The sequence below is a fragment of the Sapajus apella genome, unplaced genomic scaffold (genome assembly GCF_009761245.1).
Source record: "Sapajus apella isolate SASKATOON/1434 unplaced genomic scaffold, GSC_monkey_1.0 scaffold2, whole genome shotgun sequence".
NCBI classification, from domain to species: domain Eukaryota; kingdom Metazoa; phylum Chordata; class Mammalia; order Primates; family Cebidae; genus Sapajus; species Sapajus apella.
The window spans coordinates 25,361,829-25,380,601 of NW_022436942.1; the positions used below are offsets into that span (position 1 = coordinate 25,361,829).

General features: G+C 43.5%; 1 protein-coding gene and 1 non-coding gene across 15 annotated transcripts in view; both read left to right on the forward strand.

Annotated features, from left to right (window-relative positions):
• SLC11A2 (solute carrier family 11 member 2) overlaps positions 1-18,773 on the forward strand; it is a 56,908-nt gene that overhangs the window by 19,807 nt on the left and 18,328 nt on the right. For 11 of the 14 annotated variants that reach the window (XR_004270786.1, XR_004270791.1, XR_004270793.1 and 8 more), the window contains 7 exons: positions 4,845-4,916; positions 6,639-6,787; positions 10,122-10,247; positions 10,627-10,746; positions 15,513-15,619; positions 16,528-16,598; positions 16,706-16,773. Coding sequence is in view for 3 of the 14 variants with exons in the window: in XM_032284954.1 (XP_032140845.1) it covers positions 4,845-4,916; positions 6,639-6,787; positions 10,122-10,247; positions 10,627-10,746; positions 15,513-15,619; positions 16,528-16,598; positions 16,706-16,773 (713 nt within the window). In the remaining 11 variants the exon portion in view is untranslated. Of the gene's footprint in view, positions 1-4,844; positions 4,917-5,411; positions 6,148-6,638; positions 6,788-10,121; positions 10,248-10,626; positions 10,747-15,512; positions 15,620-16,527; positions 16,599-16,705; positions 16,774-18,773 lie in introns of those variants that run through there. The other 3 variants (XR_004270792.1, XR_004270802.1, XR_004270806.1) reach the window with 3 other exon arrangements.
• Positions 937-1,040, forward strand: LOC116527833. The gene has a single exon (XR_004258758.1). It is a non-coding gene; the product is annotated as a U6 spliceosomal RNA (small nuclear RNA).

An 18,773-nucleotide genomic window follows, 5' to 3' on the forward strand; every position in this document is an offset into this window, starting at 1 on the left:
TTTTTTTTTTTTTTTTTTGAGATGGAGTCTTACTCTGTTGCCCAGGCCGGAGTGCAGTGGTGCGATCTTGGCTCACTGAAACCTTCACCTCCCAGGTTCAAGTGATTGTCCTGTCTCAGCCTCCCAAGTAGCTAGAATTACAGGTACCCACAACCACGCCTCGCTAATGTTTGTATTTTTAGTAGAGACGGGGTTTCACCCATGTTGGCCAGGCTGGTCTTGAACTCCTGACCTCAGATGATGGCCTGCATCGGCCTCCCAAAATGGTGGGATTACAGGCATGAGCCACTGCGCCTGACCCCAGGTTTTATCCTGTGGGCACTGTTGTGGAACATGAAGTTTGTTGACTAAAAGCTTTGATGAGAAGGTTAGAATTTAGAATTTGTTTTATTTCTTGAAATAATTCATTCTTGAGATTTCAGAGAGAAGAACAAACTTTTTGTATTTGATCGATCGGCTCTGTAGTTGGTATAGGAATGAACTTAGAATACCACTAATAATTATTTAAAATTTTAGGCCGGGCGCGGTGTCTCACGCCTGTAATCCCAGCACTTTGGGAGGCCGAGGCGGGTGGATCATGAGGTCAAGAGATCGAGACCATCCTGGTCAACATGGTGAAACCCCGTCTCTACTAAAACTACAAAAAATTAGCTGGGCATGGTGGTGCGTGCCTGTAATCCCAGCTACTCAGGAGGCTGAGGCAGGAGAATTGCCTGAACCCAGGAGGCGGAGGTTGTGGTGAGCCGAGATCGCGCCATTGCACTCCAGCCTGGGTAACATGAGTGAAACTCTGTCTCAAAAAAAAAAAAAAAAATGTAAAATTTTATCATGAAATATTTCTGTCTAAAAGTATTTGCAGAGTACAGTCTTGTGAAGAACACGCTATTACCTTAATTGTACATGCTTTTAATATATAACTTTTAAAAGCCCATTTTGGTGCTTGTTTTGGCAGCACATATACTAAATTGGAACAATAGAAGATTAGCATGGCCTGTCTGCACAAGGATGACATACAAATTTGTGAAGTGTTCCGTACTTTAAAAAAAATGTTTGGCCCTGTGCGGTGGCTCATGCCTGTAATCCCAGCACTTTGGGAGGCCAAGGTGGATGGATCACCTGAGGTCAGGAGTTCAAGACCAGCCTAGACAACATGGCAAAACCCCATCTCTACTAAAAATACAAAAATTAGCAGGGTATGGTTGCCTGTGCCTGTAATCCCAGCTACTCAGGAGGCTGAGGTAGGAGAATTGGTTGAACCTGGGAGCCGGAGGTTTTGGAGAGCCGAGATCTTGCCACTGCACTCCAGCCTGGGTGACAGAGTGAGACTCCACTCAAAAAAAAAAAAAGAAAAAATTTTTTTTTAAGGCCTGTTTTGCCTATTTTGGATAAAAACATCTTCCTCAGATGCAGACTAGACATTTCTGTGTCATCTTCTTTTTTTTTTTTAGACAAGGCCTCACTGTGTCACCTAGGCTGGAGTGCAGTGGTACAATCACGGGTCACTGCAGCCTTGACCCCTGAGCTCAAGCAGTCCTCCTAGTTCAGTCTCCCAAGTAGCTGGCATCACAGACATACACTATCATACCCAGTTAATTTTCTAGTACATTAAATAAGATATTAATCATCATTACAAAAATGATTTACAGCCTGGCCAACATTGTGAAACCCTATCTCTACTTAAAAAAATACAAAAATTAGCTAGGGTTGGTGGTAAGTCCCTGTAATCCCAGCTACTTGGGAGGCTGAGGGAGGAGAATCACTTGAACCCAGGAAGTGGAGTTTGCGGTGAGCTGAAATTGCACCCTTGTACTCCAGCCTAGGTGACAAGAGTGAAACTCTGTCTCAAAAAAAAAAAAAAAAATAGCAATTTAATTTGTTCGCCTCATTGTGATCAGGGCCACAATTGGAAACTTGAGTTATTTTTCTTTTCTTTTTTTTGTGCCATCATGCCTGGCTAATTTTGTATTTATTTTTAGAAGAGACAAGGTTTCTCCATGTTGGTCAGGCTGATCTTGAACTCCTGACCTCAGGTGATCTGCCTGCCTCGGCCTCCCAAAGTGCTGGGATTACAGGCGTGAGCTACCATGCCTGGCCGAAACTTGAGTTATTCTACTTGTAATAATATTCTCAGAACTGATTGACGTATAAGGAAGGACTCTTTGCCTCATATCAAATAGCTCAAGACTAACTGATGTACTTCTTGAATTTTTTGATTCCTCAGTGTGCCAAGTTCCTCTTTTCCTGGAAGAGCTATGTATAGTTCCAGATCTGACTTGTGGTTTCCAATTTATTGTGGGTTAAGATAACCTGATAACATTAGCTTATTAGAATTATATGTAAAACAAAAGTAAAAAGGCTTTGTTGAGAGCTAAGGGGCTGTGATGTGTTTGAAATCCAAGTGAGTACTGCTATTCTGAGTGGTCAAATATTTAAATCCCATTTAGGTGAGGTGCTATTGTAATTGACTGAGAGAGGGGTTGACTTTAGTCGGTATTATTGGGATCTGTTGGTTGATGTTTAGTCATCTGGTGGCTTAAAACCTGACAGGAGAGACATGGCTAGTTGGCTCTAGAAGACAGATGAAACCTAAAAGGAAAAGAAAAGCTCCTTTCTGGTCTGAATTCTGTATTTCTTTTTCTTTTTTTTTTTGAGACAAAGTCTTGCTCTGTCGCTCAGGCTGGAGTGCAGTAGCGGGATCTCGGTTCACTGCAATCTCCGCCTCCCAGGTTCAAGCGATTCTTCTGCCTCAGCCTCCAGGCGCGTGCCATGACACCTTGGCTAATTTTTGTGTTTTTTAAAATTAGGGATGAGGTTTCACCATATTGGCCTGGCTAGTCTCAAACTCCTGACCTCATGATCTGCCCGCCTCGGCCTCCCAAAGTGCTGGGATTATAGCATGAGCCGCTGTGCTCGGCCCAAATTCCATAATTTTATAAGTACAGAATATGTTGGTAGATACAAAGATTACTCAAAACCCGATAAGGGAAGTAGAAGATTGTTCAGATAGGAACAACATGTAAGGGACAAGGATGGAAAAAAGACTAGATTTAAGCAGTAAAAGATCAATTAGCGAGGCTTCATCACTTCTTCAGTAGGACAGTTATTACTGGGATTTAAGGAGAGGCTTATCAATAAATAGTATGTTGTCCTCCCCCTTCTAAATTTGAAATCAACTGAGAAGTAGATAATAAGTAGATTGAAATTTTTTTTTTTTTTTTTTTTTTTTTTTTTTTTTGAGGCAGAGTCTGACTCTGTTACCCAGGCTGGAGTGCAGTGACGGGTACTCAAGTGCAATCTCGGTTCACTACAACTTCCATCTCCTGGGTTCAAGCAGTTCTCCTGCCTCAGCTTCCCGAGTAGCTGGGATTATAGGCACCTGCCACCGCACCCAGCTAATTTTTTTATTTTTATGGTAGAGTTGGGGTTTCACCATGCTGGCCAGCCTGGTCTCGAATTCCCAACCTCAGGCGATCCGCTTGCTTCTGCCTTCCAAAGTGCTGGGATTACAGGCATGAGCCACTGTGCCTGGTCCTGAAATGTTTTTTGAAAAATAACCTTATTGGTGAGGCTGACTGGAGAATATGCCGTAGATCTGTTCCCAAATGAGCTTGCTAACATTCCCCCCCCCCAATTAAACTTAAAAGGCTAATGGACATCTGGAACCTCCCCCAAATCCCCCAACCTCACCCACCCCACTGCAGGTTGCTTAGTACTGGACCTACAGACAAATGCTGGTGTCCTGCACACGGTGCTTAATCCTGCTGGTGCTTCAGCCCTCTTGGAGAGCTCAGGAGGGGCTCGGCTGCAGGTGACTAGTTACTTCTAGGTGTCAGAGGGTTGAGGAATGAGGTCTGGAACATTATAGCTGTAGACTTTACTTTCTCAGGAAAATTTGAGGCTGCCAAATAGTGTCCCTCCACCATTGGTATGCTTGTATGGTACTTTTCCTCATTCTTTCTAGAAGATTGAACCATGAGCTTAAATTGCATATTCAAGACCAAAGAGAATTATAGATCCCTGTTCTTAAAAGCTCATAAAATAGGCTGGGGGTGGTGGCTCACACCTGTAATCCCAGCACTTTGGGAGGCCTAGGTGGGTGGATCATGAGGTCAGGACTTCGAGACCAACCTGGCCAACATGGTAAACCCTGTCTCTACTAAAAATATAAAAATTAGCTGGGCATCGTGGCATACGCCTGTAGTCCCAGCTACTCAGGAGGCTGAGGCAGGAGAATTGCTTGAACCCGGGAGGCAGAGGTTGCAGTGAGCTGAGATCATGTCACTGCACTCCAGCCTGGGCAACAGAGTGAGACTCCATCTCAAAACAGACAAAAAAATCAAAACTCATAAAACTGGGAGAAATGTGTCCAGCTTCAGACACTTCAGATAATCTGGAGTCAAAGGCAGAGACTGGGTACTTGCCTAGCAGCCTCTCTGTAGATGCTTGTTAAAAAAGTATTTGCCAAAAAAAAAAAAAAAAAAAAAGTATTTGCCAACTCACCAAAATACCTCTTGTTCAGTTTGTCCACCCCCCCACCACCCTGTCCATGAAGGGTTTCACAGTGAAAACCAGTATGCCTGCTAGACACTTTCTGAAAGAGGTGTAATACTTCAATTTAGTTTTGAAGTCTTGCCAGCAAAATCTTGACTAAGGCTTTTCTATTTTTGTTAAATATCTGTTAGTCGTATTCTGAAAACTGTAATTATTTTCAAGGTTATCTAATTCAGTAGAAGAATTAACTCTTTTCATAGTAAGGATTCAGTCATACAGAGTAACAAAATGCTGGTTCTGAACCTGTTAGTTTGTTTTTGCTAATTCCTCTCCCTCCCTTTTCTCCTTTCCAGCATCCTATTCTAAGAACTCAGGCACTCAGCTATCCAACATGGTGTTGGGTCCTGAACAGAAGATGTCAGATGGTAACTTACAGCTTTGTATTATTGTCTAATTTTATTTGTAATTAGGCTTTATGTTGGTAACAGAAATTTATCATATTTTTCCTGCTCCATATGCATATTCTAACAGCTCCATTCAAAAGCCACCATCTGGTGACTTAGGCTGTAAATGAAAAAAAATTTTTTTTTTCAAGTGGAGTCTCACTCTGTCGCCCAGGTTGGACTGCAGTGGTGCAGTCTCAGCTCACTGCAACCTCCACCTCTTGGGTTCAAGTGATTCTCCTGCCTCAGCCTCCCGAGTAGCTGGGACTAAAGACACATGCCACACCACCTGGCTAATTTTTGTATTTTTAGTAGAGACAGCGTTTCACCATGTTGGCCAGCCTGTTCTCAAACGCCTGACCTCAAGTGATCTGTCTGCCTCAGCCTCCCAAAGTGCTGGAATTACAAGTGTGAGCTCCTGCACCCAGCCTGAAAACAGATTTTTTAACCAGAGACCTGCTTCATTTCTTTTTTACAATTCTGAGGTGAGCCCAGATTAACTGAATTTTGGTTTCTGGCAGTAATTCTTGCAAGGGCACTATTATTCCTTGACCCAGCATAAAAACCTCTGGAGTGCTTTGGCTGCTCGTGACGCTTCCTGGTGTTTCAGATGTGTATGGAGCAGTAAATACAGGGCGAGTACCTTATGCTGTGTATTTGCTTGGGGCTTCTTGAGTGCTTTGACTATTCCTTCCTAAATCTGAGCTGCTTCTTTGGAATTTCTGTTCCTTTTTTGTAAATTTCTTTATTAATTCAAAGCCACTTAATTAAGATGATGTGAGTCAGCTCCCTATGGAAAGAAAGCTCTTACTTTTTTAAGTTAGAGATTGTAAGGATTTATTAGAAACACAGAGATTAGAGCTTTGTGATTACAAATAGCCATTTGATGGCTGAAGTAAACTAGGCTCTGTGTACTTCTGGCAGGTTACCCCTTTTCTCCCAAACCTTCTGCTTCCCAGTATTTAAGACTGACTATAAAATGCAGAACTCAGGGAAATACTGATCAGTCTGAGATGAGTCCTGCTATCACGAGGGTGCCAGTACCCTGTGACCCGCGGCACTTTATTGCAGGTCTTAGTCAGGGTACAAAGGGTTCCTGCTTGGTGGTTTTGCCGCAGCTTCAGAGTGTAGCCTGAACTGTGGCAGGATTTTGTAACTTGCACGTTTTTTGAGAAGTCTGACGGAGGTATTATGTCCAAGGACAATTCTTTGAGTAAGTCTTACCAAATATAGGAGATGGGGAGGACATTTCGCTAGATGGACCTAGTTCTTTTCTTTTAAAAGTTAGGATTTTAGGTTACCAGAGGCTGATCTGGGAATGTAATTTTTTGAGCCCATATGTCAGTGTTTTTAGAGGAAAATGAAATGGCTGTAAAAATTCCCAAGTAGGAGTAGACGTGTGGAAGTAGGAAAACCACTGGGAGTTAAAACTGATCTAGAGAGCTAAGTGACTGGGGGAGGGGAGGGAGATAACTTTTTTAGTGTAGGCTAAATTTTTTACTTCCTGAATTTTTAACCACGTGACTATATTACCTATTCTAAAATATAGATTAAAAATAAACTATTCAAAAAATAAATTGAGCCAGAGTCAGGTTGGTCTCTTGTGCATTTAGGTATTAAAATATTTAATTTCAGTATACTAAGAATGAGTTGTTCATGTTTTGTTCATTTTTTACTAATTTATTTTCAAATCTGTTCATTCAGACAGTGTTTCCGGAGAACATGGGGAGTCGGCCAGTCTTGGTACCTTCAACCCTGCCTATAGTAATCCCTCTCTTCCACAGCCCTCTGGGAACTCAGAGGATGAGTTCACCACTTACTTTAATGAGAAGATCTCCATTCCTGAGGTGGAGGTTAGTGTCAGATCCTTGAAGGAGAACAGTATTGTCTGGGGAAAACCTGTGAGTGAAAGATCAGCTGGATGGGTCAAGCTCAGCAGCCTCAGGTCTCATTTTGGCTGGCAATCTTTGAAGACTGTGTGTAAATATATAGATATACGTATAGATATAGCTATACATATAGATAGGGGTGTGTGCATATATAGATATACACCCACACACACATACACACTTACACATACATATATATACACATATACACACACCCCTACACCCTATCTATATCTATACCTATGTATTTTTACAGACAGGGTCTTGCTCTGTCATCTAGGTGGCAGTGTAGGGGCATAACCATTTCTTACTGTAGTCTTAAACTGCTGGGGTCAGGTGATCCTCCCACCTCAGCCTCCCCAGTAACTGAGACTATAGATGGCATGCCACCATGCCAGGCTCATTATTTTTGTTTTTATTTTTAGAGACAGGGTCTCACAATGTTGCCCAGGCTATTCTTGAACTCCTGGCCTCAAGCAGCCTTCCTTCTCGTTTGTTGATGCAAAAGAGTCAACCTCTGGCTGAGCCCAGTGGCTCACACCTGTATTCCCAGCACTTTGAGAGGCTGAGGCAGAAGGATCACTTGAGCCCAGGAATTCAAGACCAGCCTGGTCGACATGGTGAAGCCCTGTCTCTACAAAAATCAGCTGAGCAGGTGGTGTGCACCTGTAGTCCCAGCTACTCAGGAGGCTGAGGTGGGAGGATCGTCACTTGAGCCCAGGAGGCAGAAGATGCAGTGAGCCAAAATCATGCCATGGCACTCCACTCTGGGTGACAGAGTGAGACCTCCTCTCAAAAACAAAAACCAAACCAAAACAAAAAACAAACAAGCTGGACATGGTGGCTCACGCCTGTAGTCTCAGCACTTTGGAAGGCTGAGGCGGGTGGATCACCTGAGGTTAGGAGTTCAAGACCAGCCTGGTCAACATGGTGAAACCCTGTCTCTACTAAAGATACAAAAGTTAGCCAGGCATAGTGGTTGGTGCCTGTAATCCCATCTACTCGGGAGACTGAGGCAGGAGAATCACTTGAACCTGGGAGGCAGAGGCTGCAGTGAGTCGAGATTGCACCACTGCACTCCAGCCTGAGCAACAGTGAGACTCCATCTCAAAAAAACAAAAAAGAGTCAAACTCTGTAAACTATTTAAAGAGGTTTATTCTGGGTCAAATAAGAGTGACCAAGGCCCCGATACAGCCCCAGGAAGTCCTGAGAACATGTGCCCAAGGTGGTGGGGTTACAGCTTGATTTTATACATTTTAGGGGTCAGAAGTTACAGGCAGACATCAGTCAATATATGTAAGATGTACATTGTTTCTATCAGGAAACATGGGACCACTTGAAGTGGGAAGTGGGGAGCCTTTCAGGTCAAAGGTGGTTTTAAAGATTTTCTGATTGGAAATTGATTGAGGCTGGGTGCAGTGGCTCATGCCTGTAATCCCAGCACTTTGGGAGGCTGAGGCAGGTGGATTGCTTGAACCCATGAGTTAGAGACCAGCTGGCCTGGGCAACATGATGAGACCTCGTCTCTACCTTAAAAAAAATAATAATTAGCTGGGTATGGTGTCTCACGCCTGCAATCCCAGCACTTTGGGAGACCAAGGCGGGAGGATCACCTGAAATCGGGAGTTTGAGACTACCCTGACCAACGTGGAGAAACTGTCTCGACTAAAAATACAAAATTAGCCAGGCATGGTGGCACATGCCTGTAATCCCAGCTACTTGGGAGGCTGAGGCAGGAGAAATGCTTGAACCCAGGAGGCAGAGGTTGCAGTGAGCCGAGATCGCACCATTGCACTCCAGCCTGGGTAACAAGAGCACAACTCCATCTAAAAAAAATAAAATAAAATTAGTTGAGTGTGGTTGTGCACACCTGTGGTCCCAGCGACTTTGGAGGCTGAAGGGGAAGGATGGCTTAAGCCCAGGAGTTTGAGACCCGCCTGGGGAACATGGCAAAACCCCATCTCTACAAAAATATAAATAAATAAATTAATTAAATAAATGAATGAATGAATAAAGGAAATTGGTTGAAAGAGTTATTTTCTAAAGGTCTGAAGTCAACAGAAAGGAGTGTCTGGTCTAAAATGAGGGGTTGTGGAGACCAAGGTTTTTATTAGCTACAGCTTTAGAGAAAATAGTTGTAAATGTCCTTTATCAGACTTAAAAAGGTACCAGACTTTTAGTTAATTCTCTCCTGGATCAGGAAAAGACCTGGAAAGGGAAGGAGATTCTTTACAGATTCTGTGTTTTGCTTGTAAGAGACAGCTTTGCAGGGTCATTTCAAAATATACAAAGAAATATATTTTGGAGTAAAATACTTGGGTTTCTTTTAGGGCCTGTTATCTGTCATGTGATGCTATGTAGAGTCAGGTTGGAATTTGGCATGTTATTGCTACAAGGACTTTGTTTTGTCAGTTTTAAGATCTCTGTTTTAATGCTAGTCATTTGTTCCTGAATTCCAAAGGGAAGAGGGTGTAATGAGGCTTCTCTGACTTCTCCCTCCCATCATGGCCTAAACTAGTTTTTCTGGTTTCCTTTGGAATGCCCTTGACCATGAAGAGGATCCATTCAGTTGGTTGCAGGAGCTTAGAATTTTATTTTTGTTTACTCTCCTCAGTGTCCTGAGTAGCTGGACTATAGGCACACATCACACACCACCACATCTGGTTCGTTTCCTTTTTTAAATGGTGGCTCTTGTCCTTTTTGGAAAGTGTCTGGGCATACAGGCAACTGATACTGTTCTGTTTTTGTTTTTTTTTTCCTTTTTCTTGAGACAGAGTTTCACTCTTGCCAGGCTGGAGTGTAATGGTGCAGTCTCGGCTCACTGCAGCATCCTCCCCCTGGGTTCAAGCGATTCTTCTGCCCTAGCCTCCTGAGTAGCTAGGATTACAGGCGTGCGCCACCACGCCCAGCTAATTTTTGTAATTTTAGTAGAGACAGGGTTTCACCATGTTGGCCAGGATGATCTTGATCTCCTGACCTCATGATTTGCCCGCCTTGGCCTCCCAAAGTGCTAGGATCACAGGTATGAGCCACCTCACCCGGATATTCTGGTTTTAGAATAAGAGGCTGATGGAACAAGCAGGTTAGGGTAGGGTTCTGACTTGGACAGAGAAGTGGCCAACTTCTTAATAAAAAGTGGATAAGGTGGAAGTGAAACTTGGACACATGCAATATCTGAAATTGTAAATCCTTTTTTCTTGTGAAGTTGGTATTGTTGCTTCATATATGATAACAGTTCAATTAGATCAGTAGTTTGATGATGATAATCAGTTTAATCTCTTTTCCTCTCTTGTCTAGTACTCTTGTTTTAGCTTTCGGAAACTCTGGGCTTTCACTGGACCGGGCTTTCTTATGAGCATTGCCTACCTGGATCCAGGAAATATTGAATCTGATTTGCAGTCTGGAGCGGTGGCTGGATTTAAGGTGAACATCTAGTCCTACCCCCGTCCTTTTAAACACAGAATACACCCTCACATCCTTTTCTCCACCCTGCATGTTGGATACTAGCCTCAGGGGCTACATACAAATACTTCATTGGCAGTGGCTCTTATGTGTAAAGTACTTTCCACTTGGTCTTTTATTTTATCCACATAGTTTCCTTGAACATAGGAGAAACTGAGGCTCAGAAAGGTACAAGGTGACCTAGCAGGTCCTGTGCAAAACCTGATATAGAACTCAAGTCATTTGATTCTTGACCTGGGCTCTTTTCTGAATGCAGTATTTATGACTCATGTTGCCAAACAATTAAACAAAAAAATCTCAGTCATCCAATGAGTGTTACAGGAGATTTTGTTCTTCTTAGTTGCTCTGGATCCTTCTGTTGGCCACCCTTGTGGGGCTGTTGCTTCAGCGGCTTGCAGCTAGACTGGGAGTGGTCACTGGGCTGCATCTTGCTGAAGTATGTCACCGTCAGTATCCCAAGGTGAGCAATCTACTGTCTTGTTTGTCTCTCACCCATACCGTAGGAATCTGTGTGGTGGCTGCATTCCATAGTGAGACAGTCAATGACTTGGGGGTCGGTGGCCCTGAAGACAGATGGTACCAAGGGAAATACTGTAGCTCCTCCTGGTGCCAGGCCATGTTTTTCCTCTCCTTCAAAATCTAACTTGAGACTCCCCTTTCCTAGAAGGTTTTCTTAGAAAAACTGTGTTTGAGGTAAACATTTACCATTCACTCTACCTTCCAGTATTTTGCAATGCCTAGCCCATGGGGAGGGGGATGTTCTCTCTAAGCACTTTTATTCATACCTCCATTTTACTCCATAAGTTTGCATTTTATGTATCTTCTTTTTTGTTTGACTTTGCCATCACTTTGAAAAAGGTAAGTTTTTTTCCTTTTAGTAGGAACTGTATGTGGCAGGATCTTTGGATTTGCTAATAATTATTTTTCAGTTTTCCCTCCCCCTGGGGGCTACGCTGTCCTCTGCAGCTTCCTTTTGGACATTTTGGGCCTTTCTTACAGCTGCCTAAAGCAAGAATGAACACTATGTTTAGAAGATATTTTTTACTTAGCTTTGTCTTTTGTTTTGTTTCTTTTTTTTTTTTTTTTTTTTAGATGGAGTTTCGTTTATGTTTTCCAGGCTGGAGTGCAATGGCGCGATCTCAGCTTACTGCAACCTCCGCCTCCTGGGTTCAAGCAGTTCTCCTGCCTCAATCCTCCCGAGTTGAGTAGCTGGGACTACAGGCATGCGCCACCATGCCCAGCTAATTTGTTTTGTTTCTTTTCCTGGGTGTGAGCTGAAAGTATCCTTATCTGCTTTTCAAAAAAATTAAAAAATCTTGGTAATATCCCCATTTACTCTGATGTGATTTTTTATTATTTATTTTAATATTTTATTTTTTGACATGGAGTCTCGCTCTGTCAGCCAGCCTGGAGTGCAGTGGCTCGATCTCGGGCTCACTGCAACCTCTACCTCCTAGGTGCAAGCAGTTCTCCTGCCTCAACCTCCTGAGTAGCTGGGATTACAGACACACGCTACCACACCCGGCTACCATGCCCGGCCTCTGATGTGATTATTACACATTTTATGCCTGTATCAAAATATCCATATGCCCCATAAATATATATACCTACTATGTACCCACAAACATTTTGAAAAAACTAACAAAAACTTGGTAATTTATAATCCTTCCAGCTTCTTTTCCTTTCTTTTTTTTTTTTTTTTTGAGACAGAGTCTTACTCTGTCACCCGTGGTGGAGTGCAGTGATGTGATCATGGCCCACTGGAGCCTTGACCTTCCAGGCTCAAGCAGTTCTCCCACCTCAGCCTCCCAAGTAGCTGGGACCACAGGCGAGCACCACCACACCTGGCTAATTAAGAAAAAAAAATTTATTTTTCATAGAGATGAGGTATTGCTATGTTGCCCAGGCTGATCTCAAGCTCCTAGGCTCAGGCAGTCCTCCTGCCATAGCTTCTCAAAGTGCTGGGACAACAGGCATGAGCCACTGCTTCTCTTTGTCCATACATGATAATAGTTGCTTATTTTGTAATAATTTTTTTTTTTGAGATGGAGTTTCACTCTTGTTATCCAGGCTGGAGTGCAATGGCGCGATCTCGGCTCACCGCAACCTCTGTCTCCTGGGTTCAGGCAATTCTCCTGCCTCAGCCTCCTGAGTAGCTGGGATTACAGGCACGTGCCACCATGCCCAGCTGATTTTTTGTATTTTTAGTAGAGACGGGGTTTCACCATGTTAACCAGGATGGTCTCTATCTCTTGACCTCGTGATCCACCCGCCTCGGCCTCCCAAAGTGCTGGGATTACAGGCTTGAGCCACCGCGCCCGGCTGTAATAATTTTTTTTTAAAGACAGAGTCTCACTCTGTTGCCCAGACTGGAGTTCAGTGGTGTGATCTCAGCTCACTGTAGCCTCTGCCTCTTGCAGTGAGGCAGTTCCAGTGATTCTTTTGCCCCAGCATCCCGACTCGCTGGGATTATCGGCATGTGCCACTACGCCAGGCTAATTTTTGTATTTTTAATAGAGATGAGGTTTCACCATGTTGGTCAGGCTGATCTTGAACTCCCGGCCTTAGGTGATCTGCCAGCCTTGGCCTCCCAAAGTGCTGGGATTACAGCCATGAGCCACCGTGCCGGGCCTGATTTTTTTTTTTTTTTTGTCTTGTTTTGTTTTTTTTGAGACAGAGTCTTGCTCTGTTGCCCGGGCTGGAGTGCAATGGCTCGATCTCAGCTCACCACAACCTCTGCCTCCCGGGTTCAAGTGATTCTCCTGCCTCAGCTTCTTGAGTAGCTGAGGACTACAGGTGAACGTCACCACACCTGGCTAATTTTTGTATTTTTAGTAGAGACAGGGTTTTGCCACGTTAGCCAGGCTGATTTTGAACTCCAGACCTCAAGGCATCCACCTGCCTCAGCCTCCCAGAGTGCTAGGATTACAGATGTGAGACTCTGTGCCTGGCCTGTTTTTGTTTTTGTGTTTGAGATAGGGTCTTGCTCTATTACCTAGACTAGAGTGCAGTGGCACAGTCATGCCACTGTAGGCTCACTTACAGCCTTGACCTGCCAGGCTCAAGCAGTTTTCCTACCTCAGTCTCTTGAGTAGCTGGGACCACAGGCATGCACCACAATACCCAGGTATTTTAAAAATTTTTTATAGAGACAGGGCTTCACCATGTTGCCCAGGCTGGGCTCAAGTGATCTCCCACCCCTGCCTCCTGAAGTTCAGGGATAATAGGCGTGAGCTACCATGGATGACCTGACAAATTTTTTTGGATACTAGCTATCTGGAGGTGTTTTTTCTGGCTTCAGTGAGTCAGCATAACTAAATTTGATTTTCAGCTGTATTGTTTGGTCAGAATTAGTTTCTGACTTTGTTTTATGCCACCCAATTCCAACCATCTTCCTTGAGTCCATTTGCATATCTGTTCTTTTTCACTTGCTTGGTTATTATTATTACATTAAAGGTGACCCCAACCTTTTCTGTTCTTGTGATGGAGGTTTGAGACAGAGTCTCATTCTGTCTGTTGCCCAGTCTGGAGTGCAGTGGCATGATCACAGCTCACTGCAGCCCTGACCACTGGGGCTAAGCTGTCCTCCTGCCTCAGTCTCCCGAGTAGCTGGAACTACAGGCGTACGCCACCATGCCTGGATAATTTTTGTACTTTTTTTTCTTTCTTCAATTTTTATTTTAGATTTTGGGATGTATTCATGTGAAGGTTTTTTTCTTTTTCTTTTTTTTTTTTTTTTTTTTTTTTTTTTTTTTTTTTTTTTTTTTTTTGAGATGGAGTTTCGCTCTTGTTACCCAGGCTGGAGTGCAATGGCGCGATCTCGGCTCACCGCAACCTCCGCCTCCTGGGTTCAGGCAATTCTCCTGCCTCAGCCTCCTGAGTAGCTGGGATTACAGGCACGCACCACCATGCCCAGCTAATTTTCTGTATTTTTAGTAGAGACGGGGTTTCACCATGCTGACCAGGATGGTCTCGATCTCTTGACCTTGTGATCCACCCGCCTCGGCCTCCCAAAGTGCTGGGATTACAGGCTTGAGCCACCACGCCCGGCCTGGTTTTTTTCTTTTTAAGTGAAAGCAAGTTTATTAAGAAAGTAAAGGAATGAAGAATGGCTATTCCATAGGCAGAGCAGCCACATGTGAAGGTTTGTTACATAGATAAACACGCCATGTGGATTTGTTGTACATATTATTACATCACCCATATTTCAAGTACAGTATCTAATGGTTATCTTTTCTGCTCCTCTCTCTCCTTCCACCCTCCCCCATCTTGTAGACCCCAGTGTCTGTTGTTTCTGTCTGCGTGTTCGTAAGTTCTTATCATTGACCAGGCATGGTGGCTCACGCCTGTAATCCCAACACTTTGAGAAGCCGAGGCGGGTGGGTCACGAGATCAGGAGTTCAAGACCAGCCTGGCTAAGATGGTGAAACCCTGTCTCTACTAAAAATACAAAAGAATTAGTCGGATATGGTGGCAGATGCCTGTAGTCCCAGCTACTCCAGAGGCTGAGGCAGAGAATTGCTTGAATCTGGGAAGTGGAGGTTGCAGTGAGCCGAGTGCCACTGCACTCCAGCCTGGGCGACAGAAACTCCGTCTCAAAAAAAAAAAGTTCTTATTTAGCTCCTGATTTTTGTACTTTTTGTAGAGATAGGGTTTTGCCATGTTGCCCAGGCTGGTCTCAAACTCCTGGGGTCAAGGGATCTGCCCACCTTGGCATCCCAAAGTGCTGGGATTATAGGTGTGAGCCACTGTGCTTGGTCAACCCCAACTTTTTCATGTTTGTTTTGTCTTCTTGGCTATGGTCAGGATAGATGTGTTGTTCTGCAATCACTTAATATTCTTTCTTGACCCATATTTTGACCATATTAGCATCCTTATTCTCTAACACTTTTAGGATTGTTTTTAGGCAGGAAATTAAGTGGAAATTAGTAAATGGAAATTACATTCTTCTCAAGTAGAAAGGAAAAAGAAAAAAGATCAGTTACTGCCTTGACCTTGACCTTGGTTCATAGGCTCTGCCACATGGTAGCATGCTTTTTCTTCTCCAACTGAGAGCCATAGTTCAGTGATCGGCCAAGTGGTGGCACATTCTCATATTTAATCTCTGGTCTGAATGCTTATAAAGGACTGTTTATGGTTTAGTGCCAAAATGTGAATTCCAAGCTGTGGAGGAAATTTTTAGAAATGATTAATCAGAACCGTGTCGTTCTACTGTTTGGTGTTTAGGTCCCACGAATCATCCTGTGGCTGATGGTGGAGCTGGCTATCATTGGCTCAGATATGCAAGAAGTCATTGGCTCAGCCATTGCCATCAATCTTCTGTCTGTAGGAAGGTGAGGGGGTTTTCCTTTAGAAAGTAATCAGTGTTTTGCTGGATTTCAAAGCAAAAAGATAAAAACAAAAACTCAATTCATTTTTAATTTGTTTTTAATTTTGTTTATTTTTTCATTTTTAATTTTGAAGATTCAACTCAATTGTTATTTCTTCTGTGGAACCTTTCTGGAAACAATTACTTCTTCCCTGGTAGATGTAGACTCTACATCTTCCATTTCCCATGGTGGGTTGTGCTTACCTGTATTAGAATGTGTGGTGTTTTGTATCACAATTACTGATTTGTATGTCATTTTATCCCACTAGGTACTATCTTTTTTTAAATTTTTTTTTTTTTTTTTGAGACGGAGTCTTTCTCCATCACCCAGGCTGGAGTGCAGTGGTATGATCTTGGCTCCACCTCCTCCATTCAAGCCACTCTTGTGCCTCAGCCTCCCAAGTAGCTGGGATTACAGGCTAATACAGCTAATTTTTGTATTTTTAGTAGATAGGGGGTTTCATCATGTTGGCTAGGCTGGTCTCTAACTCCTGACCTCAGTTCTAGGAACACCTGCCTCAGCCTACCCAAGTGCTGATATTACAGGTGTGAGTTACTGTGCCTGGCCCCTAGATACTATCCATTTAATCCTATCAAATTCTGTCTATCCATCTAATTCTGTGATGGTAAGACCCATACTTTTCAGCTTTGTATCCTAAGTATGACATAGTAGACTCTCAAAGTTTAAATGAATGTAATTAAGTTGCTGCTGTTACCCAACATTACCCAAGGCCTGGTTTTCTGCCACTGTCTCTCCCTGAAGTCCTAGCTTCTCCAAGTGCTCTTTATCTGAGGAGCTGTTGGGAAGATAGTGTTTTTCAATGTTTCCTTACTTTCCATCTCTCTGACCTCCATTTCTTGTCTCTGACTTAGGATTCCTCTGTGGGGTGGCGTCCTCATCACTATTGCAGATACTTTTGTATTTCTCTTCTTGGACAAATACGGTAAGGAGAGAGGGAACGGTACGGTCAGGCAAAGGAGCTGCCCTCTATCATGTGGCAGATGGGGAAGTCTGCCTTCTCTGAGCTCACTGCTGTCTTTTTTCCTTTAGGCTTGCGGAAGCTAGAAGCATTTTTTGGCTTTCTCATCACTATTATGGCACTCACATTTGGATATGAGGCAAGTGGTACAGAGTATTCATTAGTTTTTTAAAACAAGTTTCTGTGTGTGTATGTGTGTGTGTGTGTGTGTGTGTGTGTGCGCGCGCGTGCGCACGCGCGCGCACATGTTTAGCTTTTTATTAGAGAAGACAGTAATAATGCTAGTATGGTTCAGTTATATTGTGTGTATCAACAAAAAGCCGATTTATCCCTGGGCCAATTTTGAAGGATTATCCATAGCAAAGATAAGTGTGTAGAAAGGCCCGCAGGGACTCCCAGGTTTAAAATGAGTAGATATTTTAGGGCATTCCAGACTAGATTCCTTGATCCCAAGTTGACCATCTGACAACAGAACAGCCATGGAGAGGGTTAATTAAGAAGGGGGTTGCAGGGTTCTTCTTGGCAGTTAACTTAGAGGAGTTCTGCTTTTGCTTATCCTGGTTTATATTAATTGCAGCTTGAACTTTCCCAATATTAAAACAGTTAATGAATTATGTGAGATATGCTGGATATTTCCTGGTTTGTGCCCCAACCCAGAAACTCCTCAGAGTGACTAACCTTATTTGCAATACTAGCACCTTTCTTTGTACAGTTCTTTTTTTTTTTTTTTGGAGATGGAGTTTCGCTCTCGTTACCCAGGCTGGAGTGCAATGGCGCCATCTCGGCTCACTGCAACCTCCGCCTCCTGGGTTCAAGCAATTCTCCTGCCTCAGCCTCCTGAGTAGCTGGGACTACAGGCACGCACCACCATGCCCAGCTAATTTTTTGTATTTTTAGTAGAGACGGGGTTTCACCATATTGACCAGGATGGTCTCGATCTCTTGACCTCGTGATCCACCCGCCTCGGCCTCCCAAAGTGCTGGGATTACAGGCTTGAGCCACCGCGCCCGGCCTGTACAGTTCTTATAAACTGATTTCTGCTTACTGGTCTGACTGAACTTTAAAAAATATATCTAATCTATGGGTCGATTATGCCTCTTGGCCTAAGACTTCCAAGAGAAATACTGAACCAGGGAAAAGTATGTATGAAGAGTATTTAAGAATGAGTCTCTCAGTACGTATGTACTAGTGGCAAACATCAAGTGATTTTTAAATGAACATGGATGAACAGAAGCATGTTGAGTATGGATAAAAAGTTGATTCTATATTCTTTTTTTTTTTTTATTTTTAGATTTTAATTTTTTTCTGAGACAGCATTTCTGTCTTCCAGGCTAGGGTGCAGTGGTGTGATCTTGGCTCACTGCAACCTCTGCCTCCTGGGTTCAAGTGGTTTTTGTGCCTCAGCCTCCCAAGTATTTGTGATTATAGGCATGCACCACCATGCCTGGCTAACTTTTTCTATTTTTAGTTGAGATGGGGTTTCACTATGTTGGCCAGGCTGGCCTTGAACTGCTGACCTCAAGCAATCTGCCCGTCTCGTCCTCCCAAAGTGCTGGGATTACATGCCCTTATTCTACGTTTTTGAGCCTGTCTCACGGAAATTACTGTGAAGCTAATAACCACAAGTCCTTTAGCAGCTTTTTTTTTTTGAGACAGAGTCTCCCTCTTTTGCCCAGGCTGGAGTGTACTGGTGTGATCTCGGCTCATTGTAACCTCTGTCCCCTGGGTTCAAGCGATTCTCCTTCCTCAGACTCCCAAGTAACTGGGATTACAGGTGCCCTCCGCCATGCCTGGCTAAGTTTTGTATTTTTCCTAGAGATGGGGTTTCACCATGTTTGTAGGGCTGATCTTGAACTCCTGACTTCAGGTGATCCACTTGCCTTGGCTTCCCACAGTGCTAGGATTATAGGCATGAGCCACCATACCTGGCCTTTTTTTTTTTTTTTTTTTTTTTTTGGGGATCACGCCTAGGCTGGGGTGGCATGATCTCAGTTCACTGCAACCTCCACCTCCTGGGCTCAAGCAATCCTTCCACCTCAACATCCCTAATAGCTGGGATATAAGTACACACCACCACACTGAGCTAATTTTTGTATTTTTTTTAGAGAGAGGGTTTCATCATGTTGCCCAGGCTGCACT